Here is an 18,775-nt window from a genome sequence, read left to right on the forward strand (position 1 = left end):
AAAAAAAAAAAAAAAAAAAAAAAAAAAAAAAAAAACCCTTATTCAAAAGCATTCAGCCCCCCTCCTCAGAGAGCACACCACTGGCTGGTCACACCCTGCCTTGAGCCCCAGTACTCCCTAGGGTCTATGAGGAATGAGGCATGGGAGGAGGTATCTTGTGAGCTGGAAGGGCCTGGTCTCTCACATCTTCTTGAGGAAGCTGCAGACAAGGCCCCCCAGTACCATCTAGGATGACTTTTAGGTCCTCATCTAGGAAAACTTTTGGGTCCTCATGGCAGGGGCTGTAGTGACTTCGGTCTCTGTGGCTGTGTAGGTGGACCCAGTGTTTCCTGTAGAGGACTGTACTCTCATCCCTTGGTGGACTTTGCTGTGGGTTGTCCTCAGGCTCATTGGCTTCTACCTCTGTTTTCATCACAAATTCTTCCTGTTCCCTGTGCCATGCCAGCTCTGTGCTGGGCAGCAGGGACCATTTTAATCTAGTATTATATCCTGCCCTCAAGGTCCCCCAAGATCCAAGGAGATGACCCAAAATTTACAAGGCCTTCAGGACAGAAAAGTGCTTTTGTGGGTGCCAACAGAGCACTTGTGGGTGCTCTGTTGGCACTTGGGGTTCCCAACCAGGTCTCAAAACACAGCAGCTGGAGCTAATTGGCAGGGGGTGGTGGGTGAACTAAAGTCCGCAGAGCACAGGTCTGCAGGCTGAGGGACAGCCCTATTCCGTGAGAGGCAGGTGGAACACCAGTGGGGGCTCCCAGCTGACCTGGGGTGAAGGGAGAGGGTGAGGAGGTCAAGGTGGGAAACCGGCCCCCCACCCCTGCCCCAGTCGAGCTCTGTGTGCTCCTCACCTGCCACGTGGCCCCTGCGCACTGGGCTGTGTCTAGGCAGTCTTTCATCTCCCTGCCTCAGCCCCAATTTATGTCAGGCAGGAGCTGACACAGGGCAGGTGTGACAAGTGTCTGGCTTCCTGTTCGAAAATTGGCAAAAGAAAAACTCTCCCCATAAAGATATTCCATCTACATTCTTCCCAGATGTCACCGGGAGGACCCCTCACAGCTGAGACAGATGGTGGCCCTAATGGACTCCATTTTTCACCCTCTGCTAAGCCAAAGCATGGTCCCCAAGGTGGCCTGAGGCAGGTGGGTAGTGGTGCGGCATCAGTCCCTCTTCAGAGCCCTCCTCAACACTGTAGCCTGCTCTCCTGTCCTCCCCACGGGCCTGTCACAGCCAGGGAGCCCAGTGGCAGTGGTGCCCTTTGAGGCACCTCTGCCTCCTTGGCCATGGGAGGATGCACCTTGACCCCCAGCCGTGGCACATGGCAGAAATACTCTTCCCTCACAGGAGACCACCCAGACCTTCCTGAGGGTTTCTTTCCTGTCTCCCGGAGGCACAGAGCGCTGGGAGGTGGAGTCCCAAGGGAGGCCCATTCCCATAGGTCACATGATGCTCTTCCTCACAGCCTCTAGGTCTCAGCTGTGCCAAGCTCCCTGGGGCAGCAGCATGTTGCTCTGCCTTGGGATTTAGGGAAGGAGGGGCCACAACCCCAGCAGCTCATTTTTGCAAGGTAGTGGGCACCACGTCTGTTATCTTTCCCTTGCACAGGGCAGCCACAGCCCCAGGCCTGGTGGAGACCTGCCCTGGTCTGACCCTCAGCTCAACCCAGCTGTCTCCTTTCACTCAAGCACCCCACGGGCAGGAGTTCATGGATAGTGAACCTGGTGGAAATCCCTTGGTGGCCCCTTTGGGTCAGAGGATGCGCTCTAAGAGCAGGGCCACAATGCAGCTGAGGAAAGAGCTGGAGTGGGGAGAAAGCCTGCCTGAGGGAGTGTGCCTAGAAATAGGACAGGCATTCCAGAAGGGTAACTGCCAGAGCCAAGGCCTATAGGAGACGAGCCGAGAGCCTCAAAACCTGAGTCAGGACTGGGTTGGATGCCAACAATGCCCTTTTCCCAGCTCCAACTTGACCTTATGGCTGGGCTTTCTCTTTTGTAGCTTGGGGACAGTTGTTGCCCAAGGGTAACATGAGATGTTTCTCTGGGGAGAGGCCCAGGTTCAATCAGCCTAGCCCTGGGTGGGTGCTCTGGGCATTTCCTGTGTCCCTGGTCTCTGTGGTGGATCTTGTGATATCCACTTTCCAGGTGAGGGGATAAGCTCTGAGAGTTTGGGGCAGCTTCCTGAAATCTCACACAGAAAGACCCAGCCTCACACTCCCCGATCTGCCCAGGGCTTCCCTGTGGGGCTGGACTTAGTGAGCAGAGACCCAGTGGCACAGGGATCAAGGCTCACCCTCCCTCCCACCTGGCCTAGGCTCAATACATGAGATTGAAGAGAATAAACCAAAACACTTGATTTTATGTTCATGTTCATTACACACAATCTGGAAAAATACACCAAAGTTTTAAGAAAGAAGTTGTATTAGACTGCTGAAGGTGACATAACAAAATACAATAGACTGGGTGTCTTAAATAAGAGGAATTTATTTTCTCAGAGTGCTACCACAGCAAGATCTTGATGAGGGCCTCTTCCGGGCTTACAGATGGCCTCCTTCTATCTGTGTCCACACGTGGGGGGTTGCGAAAGTGGCCTTCTGGAGTCTCTTCCTCTTCTAATTCCTTTATGAAGTCTCCACAGCATGATTTCATCTAACCCTAATCGCTTCCCAAAAGCCCTACATTCAAGTACCATCGCATTGAGGGTTAGGGCTTCAGCAAATGGATTTTGGGGGTTGGGACATACAGCCGTAACAGAAGTGAGGCTCCTCATAGTGCCCTCAGAGTCAGCCCTTAGCACTGGGGTGCTTGAGTCTCACTCCCATGGAGAATATTATTGACCCAAGGCTGGTAGGCTAGGCCCTCTGGGGGCTAGACATCCTCACAAATCCTGCCACTTGCTCATAGTGGTGGATATTTATTGCATTCATTAGATAAGCATTTGTAGAACACCTACTGTATGCTAGTAATTAATCATAGATCTCTCCCCATAGAGCAGTGAAGTAGATGGGTCTTCTGGTAGTGGTTGGAAGGTGGGGACCTTGGGATCAGATCTATGATATGCCCCACCTGGACCCAGTTCTCTCATTTCTCAGAGACCCAAGGCCCAAGAGGCATTATCAGTGCCTTAGTTGGGCTTAGGGTGACCTGGCCTCCCTGACCTGCCTTCCTGTGTCCTGCTTTGGGAGGAAATGATGGGCTAGCTGCCCGATAGATTATAGGATGAGAAGAGGTGCTACTGAGGCCCAGGTAGGCACAGGGCACCGCCCTGGGCAGGCTGAGGCCCTGGGGGCTGGGGGCCTGCAGAGGGCTCTGAGTCAGGGGACCAGGCCTGTCTCACTTAGGCCTATTCTCACCAGGCACCCTCCTGGACTGAGTTCAGGAAGGAGGTAAGTGGGGGAGCAGGGTGTTCTGGAATTCTTAAGACAATTAGCAGGGCCAAGGCAAAAGCTTTTGGGAGCTTGAGAAATGAGAGTCACCTGAGCAGAGGTGGATCTACCAGCTGGCTCAGGGTATATCCTCAGTGAGGTGTAAGGCCTGGGTGTCCCCAGCCCCCAGTCACATGGGAAGGTGTGTGCACCTTGGCCTGGGGATGGTCACCTGCCCCCTGCAGGCCCAAGCATGGGCACTGGTGCCTGTGGTGGTCTGTGATGGAGCCTTGGGCTTGGACGCTGCCCTCTCAGTGTGGTCCTGCTTCAGCCATGGAGTCTGTGCCTTGGGTAGTGGGCTAGACCAGGCCTCTTTCAGAGCTGCAGCTAGACAAAGGGGTGGAAGAGAGGCCATGGTGCCAGCCTGAGCTGGCTCCTCCTGTGTCCCAGGCAGAGGTGCTCAGGAATTGAGGCTGAAGGGCCTGGCCCCCAGGGGTGCCACAGCCCCAGGGCAACCTACCCCCTTCCCTTAGCTGCCTGCAGGAGCACCCTGCACATCAGCCTCAGGATACAGCCAGCCTCAGGATGTAGCCGAAATACGCTGACCTCCTTTTCCAGGAGACAGCGGCGCCTGGGCTTCCCACCCGTGCAGGTGAGAAGCCGCCAACAATTTCCATCCCAAATTGATTTCAAATAAGCAAGAGTTATCACACGCAATCATATAGGAATAATTTATCACTCGTTAATAAAAGAGCAATTACTTATTCTCATTGCCCCTGCCTGCACACTGTGGGTTTGGTTGCAGGGACATGTCGGGGTTCTCACAGAAGTGAAAAGAAGCCTGTTTATACCCAGCCAAGGTCAGAGCTGAGTTCCAGGGACTGCACACCCCACCCCAGTGCAAGGTGGCCCCTGCTGGGTTTTGGCTACCCAGCTCCTTCTTTGCCAGCTTAGGGTTGGGGTTCAGGTCTGTGAACAGGAAGGTGGTTCCTCTGACAGTGAGGGGACAGGAGCAGGTGGGGTGAGCAGGGGCCCAGGGTAAGGCTATGTTGTTAGGTGCTGGGCCAGGTAGGTGCAGGTGGGTGTTGGGCTGGGCAAAGGGGAAATGTGAGCCCAAAAGCTGCTCCTTCAGTGTCTGCATTGGAGATGCCTCTGATGAAGAATCCAGAATGTCCTCAGAGACCCACGGATGTCCTCGGCCACCCTTGGCTAAGTGGGGGGCCTCCGAGCAGTGCACAAGATTTGGTCCCTGCACCAGATGCCAGAACCCCAGGCTGTGCTTGCAGGTGCTCTGCGAGCTCTGAAGGTTCTGCTTTCTCCTCCTGCACCCCAGGAAACAACTTCTCTAACCCACATTTGTCTCCACCTTTTGGAAGATACATTTTTCTTTTTATTTATCTTTATTTCTAAGATGTCAGTGCCACACATGCAGCTGTTTTATTTTTTAAACAGTAACAGTTTGGTCAGCTCTATCCTACAGGAGGTTAAAACCTGCACCCAGCTCTCGGAGGCTGTCTGGGGAAATTGGTGTGCTCCACACCTGTCCCTGCTGCTCCCTGGGGGCAGGTACTGTTGCTTTCCTAGCGGTTTTACCTTTGCATTTCTAAGGCTTCTGCTCTAGTTTCTCTCTTGCTTAGCCTTCTGTTTTTCTTGGGGTAGAGATTGTGGGGTTTTCCCCCCTCTTATTTCAGTCATGGGCTTTCTCTTCCAAAAACCAGGGGTTCTAGTGAGTCTCTTGTTTCCTTCCTGAGGCCCTTCCCCTGCTACCCTTATCCAACAGTGAGGTGGCATCCAATTTTCACGGGAGGCATAGTTTCTTCTCTGGGTTTATACTCTTGCTTTGGCTGACGTACAACCCCAACCAGCTCTCTAAGGAAGATATAGTGAAGATCATTTTATGAGTCTCCCCATGTTTGCAAATTTATTCACACTGGATTGGCTGAGCCCAGAATTCCATGTTGAAAATAGTGTCCTTGGGGCTGGAGAGATGGCTCAGTGGTCTAAAGCACCTACTTGAAACAAGCTTGGCAAAGCACAGGGACCGCGGTTCAATCCTCCAGCACCACATGCCAGCCAGCCCCGCCCCCTGGTGGGCTGAGCTGGCCACACACACAATAAATAAATGTAATAAATAAATATTAAAAAAAAAAAAAAAGAAAATAGTGTCCTTGGAGTTTTAAAGCTGTTACAGTTCTGCTGTCCTCTGGCATCCAGGTTGGAGAAGCCCAAGGCCTTGCTGTGATCAGCTCTGCCTCCTGGGGCATCAGGCTTTGTTCAGTGCCCAGGGGCTAGAAAGAGTGCTATGAATGCCCAAAGCAGGAACAAGTCCAGCTCTAGCAAATTTTCTAGTATTATTTCTTTGATAATTTTTTCTCTCTTTTCTTACCCTAAGACAAATCGTCAACCTATATTTGTCTACTAAATTTCCTTCATTTTTTTTTCTTTCCCTATTTGTTTTTCTTTCTGGAAGAATTCTTTGACCTTGTTTTCCAACACTTCTATTGATTTTTTTTTAATTTTAGCAATTCTATTTTCAATTTCCATATACGCTTTCTTGTTCTCTGATGGTTCCTTGGTCATAGCACCCTGTTCTTGTTTTAAATCTCTTTCTATCCCTAGGAAGACTCTAGATTTTCTCCTAATTTCTGACTATTCTCCATATTGTCTCTGCTTCCTTTAGTGTCATCTTTTCCAGATACCCTGGTGGTTGCTGGTTTTCTGGCACCTTTTACAAGGGAGCCTGGGGGCCTGGAGATGGCTCAGTAGAATAAGCACTTCCTTGGACTTGAGTTCAATCCCCAGTTCCACCAAAAAGATAAACAAAAAAAGTCCAAGGGAGCCTGGCTGGAAGCTCTGTTGATATGGGGCTTGTCAGCTGGCAGGTTTCAGGTCATCAGGTAAGAGCTGCCCTGGATACACCCAGACACCAGTGGTGGAGACTTTGTCTGGTCCTGTTCAGGGGGGCAGCCCAGCTCCCTACCCTGCAGGAGGTACTTTATATCACCATTATCTCAGGAAGGAGATGCACACATCTCTAGCACAGATCACCGTGTCTAGTGTGCAGTAAGTGAGCAGAGCGGAGGAGATGACCAGCATTGTGTGAGACATAGCAATGACCCAGTGCTGAATGAGGGGAGTCTCAGAAGGTTAGGCCGCCTTCAGTGGGCTCCAGGCCTGTCTGCAAGCCTTTCTCTGCTGAGGCTGAGATCAGTAGAGGCAATAGGGAAGTGGCCCTGCATGTGCAGCTCTCCTCCTTCATAGACACAGCCAGACGGGGTCAGCTATCAGCCACAGGGTCAGTTGTCAAGCCAGGCTGGAGCAGCCTTAACATTGCTGCTCCAAGGAGCTCCGGGAAGCCATCTAGGAGCTGTACCTCACCTCGCTAGACTCCATACTTGATGTTAGACTGACTAAGTTCACATCTTCGGGCTGGTTGTGCCAATCTTCAGTGCTCTGGCCTCTTAAGAAGCAGATCACTGGGCCCAGAGTCTAGACCTATGTGTGCACCTCAGTGAGGATTCCAGACAATAGCCCTACGGTCTCCAAGGTGCTTGATGGCCCATCAACATCCTTATATTGCTGGTGCAATGACAGACTCAGAGGGGACTAACAGCTTTTCCAGCTACTCTGAGGGGGAGTGTGGTACCTGTATTTCAGACCAGGACTGTAGAGCCCTCCCAGGACCCACTTTGGCCAGCCTAGGAAAGGAGGTACAAGCCAAGGATGAGGTTCTTTGGGTATCAGAGCCCAAAGTGGCTGCCTCTTCCTGCTATGTGATCCTTGAGATTCAGAGTCTATTCTGGTCACTCTGTTCAAGGGCAAGGTGGAATGGCAGTGGGATGATCCCATGGCTCAGGTTGGATGCTGTATCCCCTTGCTTTACAGATCACTTGCTGGTGATCTCAGGGCCCCTGTCTGAGGAAGGAAGATGATGGAAGCCTTGTTGAGATAGGGCTTGTCAATTGGCAGGTTTAAGGCCACAGGAGGATATACTGTGCTATGGGAGGACATGCCGTGATGACAGTGATGATAGTGGGGGTGTAATGAAAATGATGGTAATGATAATAATGCTGATGATGATTATGATGGGGATGGTGATTGGTGTAGTTTGGATCTTGAGTGTACCCTAGAGGCCCATGTGCTGAAGTCTTGATTCCTGGCTCATTGACACTACTGGGAGATGAGAAGATCCTAAGAAGGTGGGGCTTATCAGGAGGAAGTTAAGTCATTGAAGGCATGCCATGGAAGGAATATTGGAAACTTTGCTCCTTCTCTTTCTCATTTTGCTTCTTGTTTGCCATGACTTAAGCAGCTTCCTCTGTGATACTCTCTTGCTATGATGCGCTGCCTTACCACACAGTCACCAAGTATTAGAGCCAAGTGGCCGTGGACTGAAGCTTCTGAAGCCATAAGCCAAAATAAACCTTTCCTCCTTCAAGTTGAGTAGCCCACATATTTTGTCAAAGTGACAGCTCACTCAATCATGATGCTGATGTTGGCAGTGATGATGGTGGTGGTGGTGGTGGTAGTGATGGTGATATTGACAGTGATGGCTGCAACAATGATGGTGTTGGTGGTGATAATGGTGGTGATGATGGGTAGTGATGACAAGGAAAGAAGCTTCCTCCACAGCCTACTTTCCCTTCATGATGCTGGCCTACGTATTCATGAGCTGCTAAGCCTGAGGTCCCAGAGAGTGATCTAGGACAGATTGTTTGTAAAGAAGCTATCTCTCTTCTTTTCTGGATGGAGTCTTCTCATTTTTAACATTTCTTCTTAATTGTGAAGATCTTGTTAGCCAAGGCTGGAATCTTGCCATTCTTGACATCAATGCTGACCTGCCCGTGCCCCTTTACCTCCAGGCCTTGCCCAGCCCAAGAATACATCTTAATGTTAGTGGGTCAGTGAATCACCTGGGTGTGACCTGGCTAGAACCCCTGGAGCAAGAAGCAACAAGAAGCCATCCACCCACTACAGGGTCCTTGGGCATGGCTGAGTTGGCATGGAGAAACCATGGCCTCAGAAACTTCCAGTTCAGCTCAACACTGCCTGCCCAGAAACCACTGCCCCTAGATTTGTCTCCCTTGAACTACCATCATCTTCTCTTCCCAAGTAGGGACTGCATTACTTGGGAATCTCCTGATTCCTGGGGAGGACCTGTCAGTTAACTCCTTACAACCAGTTTTGCTCTCTTTTATTTTGAAGTTGTCCTCTTTGATGCATGTTTGATTGCAAGGCTCCTGACAGCCTCTTTAGCAAAATAGTCATTTTTCTATGGCCCTGCACAGTATTAGTATTCATTACTTCTCATACCTGCAACACCAGCTCCCACAAGATGCTCACCTGCACCAAGGTGAGAGTCTGCTCCTCTCTGCCTACCCAGCATGTGGTCTTGGCTGGTCAGTGAACAGGTTTTCTGTCCCTTGGTTTCCATTCTGTCAGTGGAAGCTCAAGTGACCTCTGATAGGCCCTTACGACGACGGCAAAGGTAGCAACACCCACACATGGCAAGTACTTAGTCGCAGACCAGATCAGCAAATTGCTTCTGTAAAGGGCTAGACACTAGACCACTCCAGCTGTGTGGGCTTCACAGCGTGTCAAAACAACTCAAACGTTGCCAAAAGTGCCTTTGGACAATGTGTGAACACATAGGTGTGGCTCTATGCCTATAGTTATTTCAAAAGCAGTGGCCAGCTGCTGGCTAATTTGTGAAATGCTTGTGGAAAAGGAGGTAAGAGGGCCTCTCAGCTCTTCCTTCTGGGCCCCTGGACTCCAGTGCTTTGGCCTTTCCCAGGGTGACTCCTGTGAGAGGGTCCTGGGCTGAGAAGAGCCATGTGCTATCTCTTGGGTCCCTCAACCCCTGGAATGTGCCAGCTTTCACCACCCATTGCTGTCTGTCCCTGGAAGGCACACTTGCCAGCCCTCACTGGGCTTCCTCATGCACTGCCAAGGTGCCTTTGGGAGACCAGAGCAGCCCAGCCAGGAGGGTGCTGTGAGGGCTCCACTGTATGGCCTGGGGTTGGAAGGGCCTGTCTGGCTTCTCTCTTACTGACAGGCAACTAAGAGGCACGATGGACTGATCCTGAAGGGTGAGCAGGCCAGGCCTACAGACCTGCATATGTCTTTTCATAGCAGAATAAATTCTGCCCATGCTGAGGCCACCTGCCTGCCTGGTTGGTCATGTTTTACAAGTGCCGAGAGTGAAAGAACACACGAGAAGGTACCTGCCCACTTCCTCCCACTGCAGTGCGAGCAGACTTTCCACCAGGTCCCCGAGTCAGTAGCCCTTCACAACCACCTTCCACTGCCTCCGGAGGCCTGACCTATCTAAGCCTAAGGCCCAAAGCCTGCATATCGGCGCTTCTACCCTGTGTTCCCAGAATTTATGGCTGTTTGGCGTGCTTATTCTGCTAATGTGCATTCCTCTTGTGTGCTCCCTGATACTGACTATCCTGTTGTGTCCAGTATGTGGTCCCAATGCACACACCCTACTAGGTGCCACTGTGTTGGGCACCCCAGGCATGTGCTTCAAACAGCCTCATCAGACATAGTGATCAGCTTTATATCAACAGCAGAATGAGTGTGGGGCACAAGAGGGGGCAGGATGCAGTCCTGTGGATCCTGCCAGGCTGGGTACCCCATCCTAGGCAGGGTTGGGTGAGCAGATGGCATGGGGTTAGAAGTGCGGCTGTGCTGGGCCCAGGCCTTAGCACAGGGAGTTCTCCTTCCTGAGTACACCCACCCCACCCCATCAATAGCAAGGACATGGGAGCCACTAGCTGGCTTCTCATTAGTTCCCCTAGGGACTTGAGCCTGGGCTAGACGCCGGATTGAATTAGCCACAGGACCACAACGAGCTGTCGTGGAAACAGAATTCTCAAGGTAATTAGACAGCGGGTGTTTGTTGGCCACCTGATAAAAGTGGGGAGGGGGGAGTGGGCACCAGCCTGCTGTGTGGGAGGCGAGGCTGACTGAGGCCTTGGATTCAGCCAGCCTGCACTACTAGCTGTGTGACACAACCCTCAGGTACTGAAACTGGATCCCAGGGCCGGGGTGCTGGGGAGGGGGAACCCGACGGGAGTGTGCAGCTAGACAGGACAAGGTTCTAGAACACTCTGGCGGGCATCCTGGCCCTGACCAAGTATAAATTCCTAAGGCCTGGGTGCAAGAATGAGGATCCTGCCCACCAGAGAGGCTGTCTGGACCCTTCAGTTCAAAGCTGGGTCCCACAAGTCCTGCCCAACATCCGCATCTTGTCTGGGCCTCTACATCTCCCAGGTGGTACCTGCTGTGGAGCAGAGTGACTGCCTCTGGTCAGCACTCAGCACGATTCTTGGGCAGGCACGCCCGACACATTGCTGAGGGGAAGAAAGGCCCCCATAGCAGCGAGCCGCTTTTCCAGATGCACCCCCAGACCAGATGTCCCCTGCCTCCTTTAGTGTCCTTAGCTTGAAAATGACTGGGTGGGCCCTTTCAGATACTGTGTTTGTTGGAAGGTGTCTCTAGGGAAATGGTGCTCAAGTTAGAAGTGTGTGGTAGTTCCTCAGCACCCCAGGTACTGCGGGGTTGGGGTGGGAATCCTAGAATCCCTGGGGCTCTGAACAAGTGTTTTTTCCCTACACCCAGTAAATCTCATTTCCTGCAACTGTAAATTGGACACATGTATACCCACATTTATAGCAACATAACTCACAATAGCTAGGCTCTGGAAAAAGCCTAGATGCCCACCAACAGACAAATAAAATGTGGTGTATATGCACAATGGAATATTATTTAACCATGAAGAAGAATGAAATCCTGCCATTTGCAGAAAAATGGATAGATCTTGAGATTATAATGTTTAGTGAAATAAGTCTAACACAGAAAGTTAAATATCACATGGTTTCTCTTATATGCAAAACCAAAAATATAAATAAATTGAAGGTTAAAATGCAGGAAAGATGGGAGGAAACAGGGAAGCAGACTTTTTAGAGATAGAGTAGGGGATCAGGGGAAGAAGAATGGGAGAGGTAGGAAGAGGGGTAAAGGACCAGAAATGATCAAAAATGTGACAGTCTCCCAAAATGAATGTAAATGATGTGTCATGAACATAAACCATTGGCACTTGCTTGGCATCCCAGCATTTGGGAGGTTGAGGCAGGAGGATTTTGAGTTTGAAGCAAGCCTGAGCTATATAGCAAGACACTGCTTCAAAAAACAAGCAAATAAACCAACAACAAGCAAAACAATGCATCAGTAAACTTGACTGTTAGGAGAGGAGACATTATCAGCTGAGAAGCCCAACCTCAGTTCTGGGTCCCCCAGCAGTCTCTTGGCTCAAGAAAGCCCAATATCACAAGGCAGGGCCAGGCTGGGCAGGGGAGGCCTGTGGCCAGAGGGACAGAGTACACCATAGGAAGGGGGTCAATTCCAACAGCTCTGCCCTGGTCAGAGGATCACCTCAGGCAGTCCTCCCGCCCCCAGCACTGGGCCTCAGTTTCCCCACTGCACGTACCAGGACTAAAGCATCTCAGCCTGGGCCTGTGCCCTTCTGCTGTGGGTTGTAACCTTGCCCTTATCGACCTGGCCTGCCTACCCCATCCCTGCAACCAAGATCAATAAGGAACAAGGTCCAGGGGTGCTTGGGAAAAGGCAGTGGGGGCTGGTAACCACGCCCCCAAGAGACACTGGGTGGGTTGTCTCCACAGGGGCTTCTGTCACCCTCCTGTACCTAGGATTCACCTAGGAAGTGCCATGGCATCACGGGCCCTAGGACGGATGGAGGGCGGTAGTGTGTGTGATAACTGACTGAGAATGAGGGGGACAGATGGCTGGTAGGGGGTGGTGAGTCAGTGGTGGGGGGCTGGCAAGAATGGGGAGCAGGCACAGGGAGGGAGGGTGCCCTGACCCTCTGCGGTGTGGAGATGACACCGGCCCCTCCACCCCCGCTCAGAGCTATTTCTGTTCTTGGTATGCTGAGCTGTTCTGCCTCGGAACTGTGGTCTGTGATGTGACAGCTTCACAGGGACATCGCTGGTATCTGAGAGGATCCTAAGCTGACCAACGTCCGTTCGAAGCCCTCCGCAGCCTTTTGGCCCCAGCCTTCGAGTTGGGGAGAGCAGCTGAGAGCCTCCTAGGAAGTGTCCCCTCCCCCAGCATCCTAAAGACCTGTGCCCCCATTTCTGCCCAGGCCACATAACAGCTGAACTTTGTGCTTGGGCTGCATGCTCCTTGAGGCCCCCTAGGTGTGGCACTGTCCCTCGCCTACCTTCTCTCCTGGACAAGGGAAGGGTGGAGGCAGGCAGGTCTGAACCACTCACTGCCTCAGTACCCTGACCTGTGGTACAGCTGGTAAGATTGATAAGAAAGCCATTTCTTCCGAATTGCTGACTAAAGTCTTTTTATATGAGCAGCTGGGGACCCCCCCCCCCAGTCTGCAGACAGTGAACATTTCTGCTTGGGGGGGACCTTGAGTACCGAGGACATGGAGGAGGTGGATGGTTGAAAGCCAGTGCTCTGCACTGTCCCAGCCTTCCTCAGGTGGGAGCAGAAGCATCCCCATAGGACCTCAGCTCAAGCAGTGGGGCCTGGAGCAGAAGGAGCCTGGGAAGGCACCAAAGAACGCAATCACCGCTCCACTTGGCTCCCTCCGATCGTGGCTGCTGAGGTGAGCTGCTGACCTCAGCAGCCGCCTGCCCACTGGCTCCTGCGGCTGCCAGTGCCTCCTCAGAAACTCTCAGCCCACCTGGTCCCTGGCCCTGTCCTCTTCCTCTGCATACACCCTTCTGCCCCCTGACCTTATCCCCTCTGCCCCTGCCCTCTGCCCGTCCCCTTCCCTGTCTCTTTCCCCTCTCTCCTCCCCTCTGCCCCACCTTCCATCCCTCCACCCCTTCCCCCACTCTCTTTCTCTCCTCCTCCCTTCCCTCTCCTCCTCCCTTCTCTCTCCCTCCTCCTTCCCCTCCTGCAGTCAACATGAACATGGCTCCTTGCTCGCAAGAGCTGGCAGTGCCAGCTGCATAGTGCTGAATAGTGCACGTAGATCAGGGATTATGTTGCTGGATCTGGCTGCCCCTGGGGGACCCTGAGTCAGTATCCAGTTCCTTTCCCCTGGGAAGTCTCCGAGGCTTCTGGACAAATTAGCCACCCTGTGTCCTCCTGACCATGGCCCTAATGCCCTCCCTGGCTCCTAGCCAGGGCTAAGGCAGGTGCCCCTTGCATGTCCCAGCCCCCGCAAGGCAATTGTAACAGAAATAGGCCTGGGAATGACACAAGAGATACTAGATGGGACATAGCTCATGGGGCAGATAACAGCAAACCATACCTAAGGGGTGCTCCTTGTGATTTGTGTGTGTGACAGGAGGCCACTTGGGGCTGTTTTCTCCCTGATTGCACTCACATGGGGTGCTTATGGAGAAATAGGACCCAAAAGAGACTCGGTGAGAATGGCAGATAGTGACCCAGTTGAGGTGAGGACAGCTGAACTGACTTCTAGGAAAAGGGCAGAGTCCTTGTAGGAATCAGTAAGCAAACTGAGGAAAAAGGAGAGATGGACAAGGACAGAGAGGGGACCCAGGCCTTTGCCCCAAGGGGCTGCAGAAGCTAGCCCGGGGCGGGCCAGTGGATAGGGTAGAAAAGACCTAGGAGTGGAGGCTGTTATTCAAAGTGAAGGGCAGGGAGAGGTCAGGCGAGGCATCCCTGGGGTGAGGTCAGGGGATCCCTCCCACTGCCTGGCTGTGTTGTCCGTGTTTCCCGGCCCCCACTGTGAGTACGAACCCATGCTGCAAAGTTGGGTTTGATTATCTCATAAAAAGATGCCCCCTCATGCTTGCTCAGCGGTGGGGTTGCTATGGAGACCAACGGGCAGGCCCCAAGGGGGGCCAGACTGGAGCCAATTACTGTGGCTGCAGCAGAAGAGAGCCCACCCCGGCCGCTGCACCAACTCTCAGAAGTTGGTTTCCAAAAGACAGTTGTCTCGGCAGGAATGGAGCTGTTTCGCTGCTAGCTGACAGGGCTGACGGCCGTGTTGCTGCTCCCCCAGTGATCCACCTTCCCAGCATGGCTGTCCTGCAGCCAACCAGGGCATGACACCAGTAGAGCTCAGCCCATGGCCTCAAGCCTGGGGGCCACAGGATGTGGTGCAGTGGTGGCCTGAATCCATTAAGGTGTGGTGGCTTGGTTACCACGTGTGAGGGCAATGCAGAGCCAAATCCCATGAGCAGGATGGTGTGGATGTACCGTCTGTGACATGGTGTGGCTGGTGATGTGGCCCACCATTGCAGTAAGGCCCCCACCCCACCCAGCCCAGGTCTTCCTGACATCTCGGGCCAGCAAGTGCTGTTTACAGAACACAGTGTCTTCCTGTGACAGCAGGTGAGACACCATGGGGCATGGTCAGGTGCACTTTGCCAGGAAGGTGTAAGAAGAGTGAGAAGATGTTTAAATAGAATATCACGCCCCAGTGTCGCTCACACAGGCAGCCAGGGGAGGGTTGCCTAGGGCTTGGGGGCTCCTAGTCTAGGCCTGCCTGTACAAACCTTCATTCTGGGGCTGTCATCTCCTGGTGGCTAACAAACCGCAAGCCAGCCTAGTACGGGAGCCCCAGCTGAGTGTAGGGAGGGGCTCCCAGGACCCAGATGCATGCTACTGGTAATTACCCTTGCCTGGCTCACTAAGGCTCTGGATTTAGGACAATTGTCCTTTCTGCTTCAGACAGAAGAGGGCCCCAGTGTGGGATGGGAGGCACAAGGGTCACAGTCCTAAGTACAGGACTCTGGCTACTAGCCAGTGGTCTCTCTCCTCCCTCCAGCCCCAACGCTTAGCCAGCCTATCTGCAGAATCCTGCTCTTAGCTGGCTGCCAAAGAAGGTGTTAGCTGTCAGCACAGGTGTTAGCTGTCAACGAAGGTGTTAGCTGATAACTCAAGTGTTAGCTGATAAGCCATAACCCTCCCAGGGGGATTCACATTTTAATAGACTCAGGGAAAGAACCTTCAGAATCCAAAGGAGGGGGGCTCAGATGGTGGAGGTAACAGGCAATGAGCTGACTATTAGGGATGTGGTCTTGCCAGTGAGGCAGGTCTGCAGTGATGACGCAGGCCCTTAGTGAGGCCCCAGAGGTGTCTGACAGGTGATCAGGAGGGCTGCGGTGCCCCTGGGCTGGGGGAGAGTGCACCAGGAGCCTGTCCTGGTTGGGGTAGAGCCCAAGCAGGTGGGAGGGTTAAGAGTGCCGGGATCCTTCGGGGATTGGTTAAGAAGAATCAAATTCCTCCTCTAGGGAGGAGGATCCAGCAGAGAATGAGGCCAGGGGTGGAGGCTGCAGAAGGTGTTCCAGCCAAGTCAGGAAGTGCTTAAAAGGGAGGCTTTGTGGAGGAGGGAGCAGCCTTAGGGTAGGGATTCTCAGGGCAGGCCCCCACTCCTCCCTCCTGCCAGCCCTTCTGGCACCCAGACCTCTTCCCAGGATAGCAGAGATGCTAGTGGGAGGACCTGCTGTGGGCCCCAAGGGCCCTTGCCTCCAGGGGCCGGCCATAGCATCTTCCATTAGTTGCCAGGGCTTATCCTGAACAGTAGGGACCTGTGAAGGACTTGGAGGTCTGAACCACCACCCATCTTCTGCAGCAGGCCCTCCTCCCAGAAGTTGCTAGAGCTCTGTGGTTAACTGCGTGAGTTTACCCTGCCTGAGCTCCACTTCCTCCCAGGCCATGAGTGTGGTCCACCAGTCCTCTAGTGTTTGCCTGAAGCTGGTTGGGATTGTCTGGGGTAGGGTAGGGACCCATGGGAACCACAATCCAGTGGACCAGGAGCTCTCTTTTCACTAAAAAGTCACAGAGAGCATCAGCAAGTACAACCAACCATCCCAGGAGGCTGAGTGGGCTAACCCTGTGGGGTGCGCAGTGTGAGCTTTGGGTGGGGTGGCATGGGGCATCTGCCGATAGATAGAGTGTGGCTTAGGGACAAGGTATAACCCAGCATCACTGTCTATATGGCATATGAGGTAGGATCCAAATATCCACAAATCCCAGGGTTGGCAACCGCATTTCAGACCTAGCCTCGCTTCTCTCACAACCCAGTCCCAAAGGCCAGCCTGCCTCCAGCATGATCCCAAGCCTGCTAATCATCCTTTCCTCTGCCTATAGGAAACCGGCTGCTGGCATGGGTGCTGTGGCTGCAGGCCTGGCAGGTGGCAGCACCATGCCCAGGTGCCTGCGTGTGCTACAATGAGCCCAAGGTGACCACGAGCTGCCCCCAGCAGGGCTTGCAGGCTGTGCCCACTGGCATCCCAGCTGCCAGCCAGCGCATCTTCCTGCATGGCAACCTCATCTCCCATGTTCCGGCCGCTGGCTTCCATGCCTGCCGCAACCTCACCATCCTGTGGCTGCATTCCAACGCTCTGGCCCGCATTGATGCCACTGCCTTTGCTGGCCTGGCTCTCCTGGAGCAGCTGGATCTCAGCGACAATGCACAGCTTCGTGCCGTCGACCCCACCACATTCCACGGCTTGAGCCGCCTACACACACTGCACCTGGACCGCTGTGGTCTTCAAGAGCTAGGCCCTGGCCTGTTCCGTGGCCTGGCGGCCTTGCAGTACCTCTACCTGCAAGACAATGGGCTACAGGCACTGCCTGATGACGCCTTCCGTGACCTGGGCAACCTCACACACCTTTTCCTGCACGGCAACCGCATCCCCAGTGTGCCTGAGCGCGCCTTCCGAGGCCTGCACAGCCTGGACCGGCTCCTCCTGCACCAGAATCGTGTGGCCCGCGTGCACCCACACGCCTTCCGTGACCTTGGTCGCCTCATGACACTCTACCTATTTGCCAACAACCTCTCTATGTTGCCTGCCGAGGCCCTGGCACCCCTGCGTGCCCTGCAGTACCTGCGACTCAATGATAACCCCTGGGTGTGTGACTGCCGGGCACGCCCACTCTGGGCCTGGCTGCAGAAGTTCCGAGGTTCGTCCTCAGAGGTGCCATGCAGCCTGCCCCTGCGCCTGGCCGGTCGTGACCTCAAGCGCTTGGCCGCCACTGACCTAGAGGGGTGTGCCCTGACCACTGGACCCTTCCATCCTGTCCGGACCAGCGGGACCACTGATGAAGAGCTGCTGGTACTGCCCAAGTGCTGCCAGCCAGATGCAGCAGACAAAGCATCAGTGCTGGAGCCCGGGAGGCCAGCCTCAGCTGGCAATGCCCTTAAGGGGCGTGTGCCTCCTGGTGACAGCCTGCCGGGCAATGGCTCCGGGCCACGCCACATCAATGACTCTCCCTTTGGGACCCTGCCTAGCTCTGCAGAGCCTCCACTGACTGCACTGCGCCCTGAGGGTTCCCAGTCACCAGGGCTCCCTACTATTGGCCCCCGCCGGAGGCCAGGCTGTTCCCGCAAGAACCGCACTCGCAGCCATTGCCGCCTGGGCCAGGCAGGCAGTGGGGGTGGCGGGGCAGGTGATGCAGAGGGCTCAGGCACCCTGCCGGCCCTGGCCTGCAGCCTTGTGCCCCTGGGCTTTGTCCTGGTGCTGTGGACAGTGCTTGGGCCCTGCTGACCAGCCACCACAGCCTCTCAGCAGCCAGGTGTGTGTACATATGGGGTCTCCCTCCACGCCGCCAGCCAGCGCCTGGGGATGGGGTGGGTCAGGCCCTCCCTGACAGACGCCTCCCCCACTAGCCCAGCCCCATTTCCACCCCATCATGTTTACAGGGTCAGGGCTGCGTTTGTTCCAGAACGCTGTCTCCCACCCGGATCGCGGTATATAGAGATATGCATTTTATTTTACTTGTGTAAAAATATTGGACGACGTGGAATAAAGAGCTTTTTTCTTAAGCTGTGGCCTCCTCAGCTGTGGGTGCTGTGGGTAGTGAAAGGCAAGGGTGGGCCTGTGGTGGCACCTTCCCCACCACCAGCACACAAGGTCACCAAGAAGGAACAGAGCTGCCCAGCCCAGGGTGGATGCTACCCCCTGGGCTGATGATGGTGGGTGGCTGGGACATCAGATGGGAAGTACCCTGTACCCCTCCAGCCATGCCAACTCAGCTTGCCCCACAGCTGAATCCCTGTGTTCAGCCAGCTTTCCTGAGAGCTGGGCCCACAGGTCAGAACAAGGCTGCCTCTGTGGGGATATCTGCTCTGTACCTTCCAGCTGGGTGTGGAGAACCCCCAGGATGCTGAGAACTCGAGATGAAGACCATGCTCCTGCTGCTGAGTGGTGGCAGGAGGGGGTGGCCTTTATACCACATGCACAGCCCAGCAGCAGGCCCTCAAGGATCTGCATGGCCACATACATACACACGTGTACACATGATACCCACACACATGCAGTGCAGGAATCACAAGTGCACACACATGGTGTAGAAGAAATATGTACACACATGCTTTTTCAGGGCCTGGGCTGAGGAGGCCTCCTGGACCAGAGGGAAAGGGGCCAGTGGCCAGGAAACTGGGAGCTGGGGGCAGGG

At 53.9% G+C, this 18,775-nt stretch overlaps 1 protein-coding gene across 1 annotated transcript in view; it reads left to right on the forward strand.

The window, feature by feature from the left end:
* Positions 1–18,143, forward strand: part of Rtn4r (reticulon 4 receptor) — a 26,334-nt gene extending 8,191 nt beyond the window's left edge. The window contains exon 2 of the mRNA XM_004627965.1: positions 16,466–18,143. Within this exon, the coding sequence (XP_004628022.1) occupies positions 16,466–17,865 (1,400 nt within the window). The 3' untranslated portion in view covers positions 17,866–18,143. The remainder of the gene's footprint in view (positions 1–16,465) is intronic.
* The last annotated feature ends 632 nt before the right edge of the window (positions 18,144–18,775 follow it).

This window comes from Octodon degus, unplaced genomic scaffold, assembly GCF_000260255.1.
Source record: "Octodon degus isolate 3935 unplaced genomic scaffold, OctDeg1.0 scaffold00021, whole genome shotgun sequence".
Taxonomy (NCBI): Eukaryota; Metazoa; Chordata; class Mammalia; order Rodentia; family Octodontidae; genus Octodon; species Octodon degus.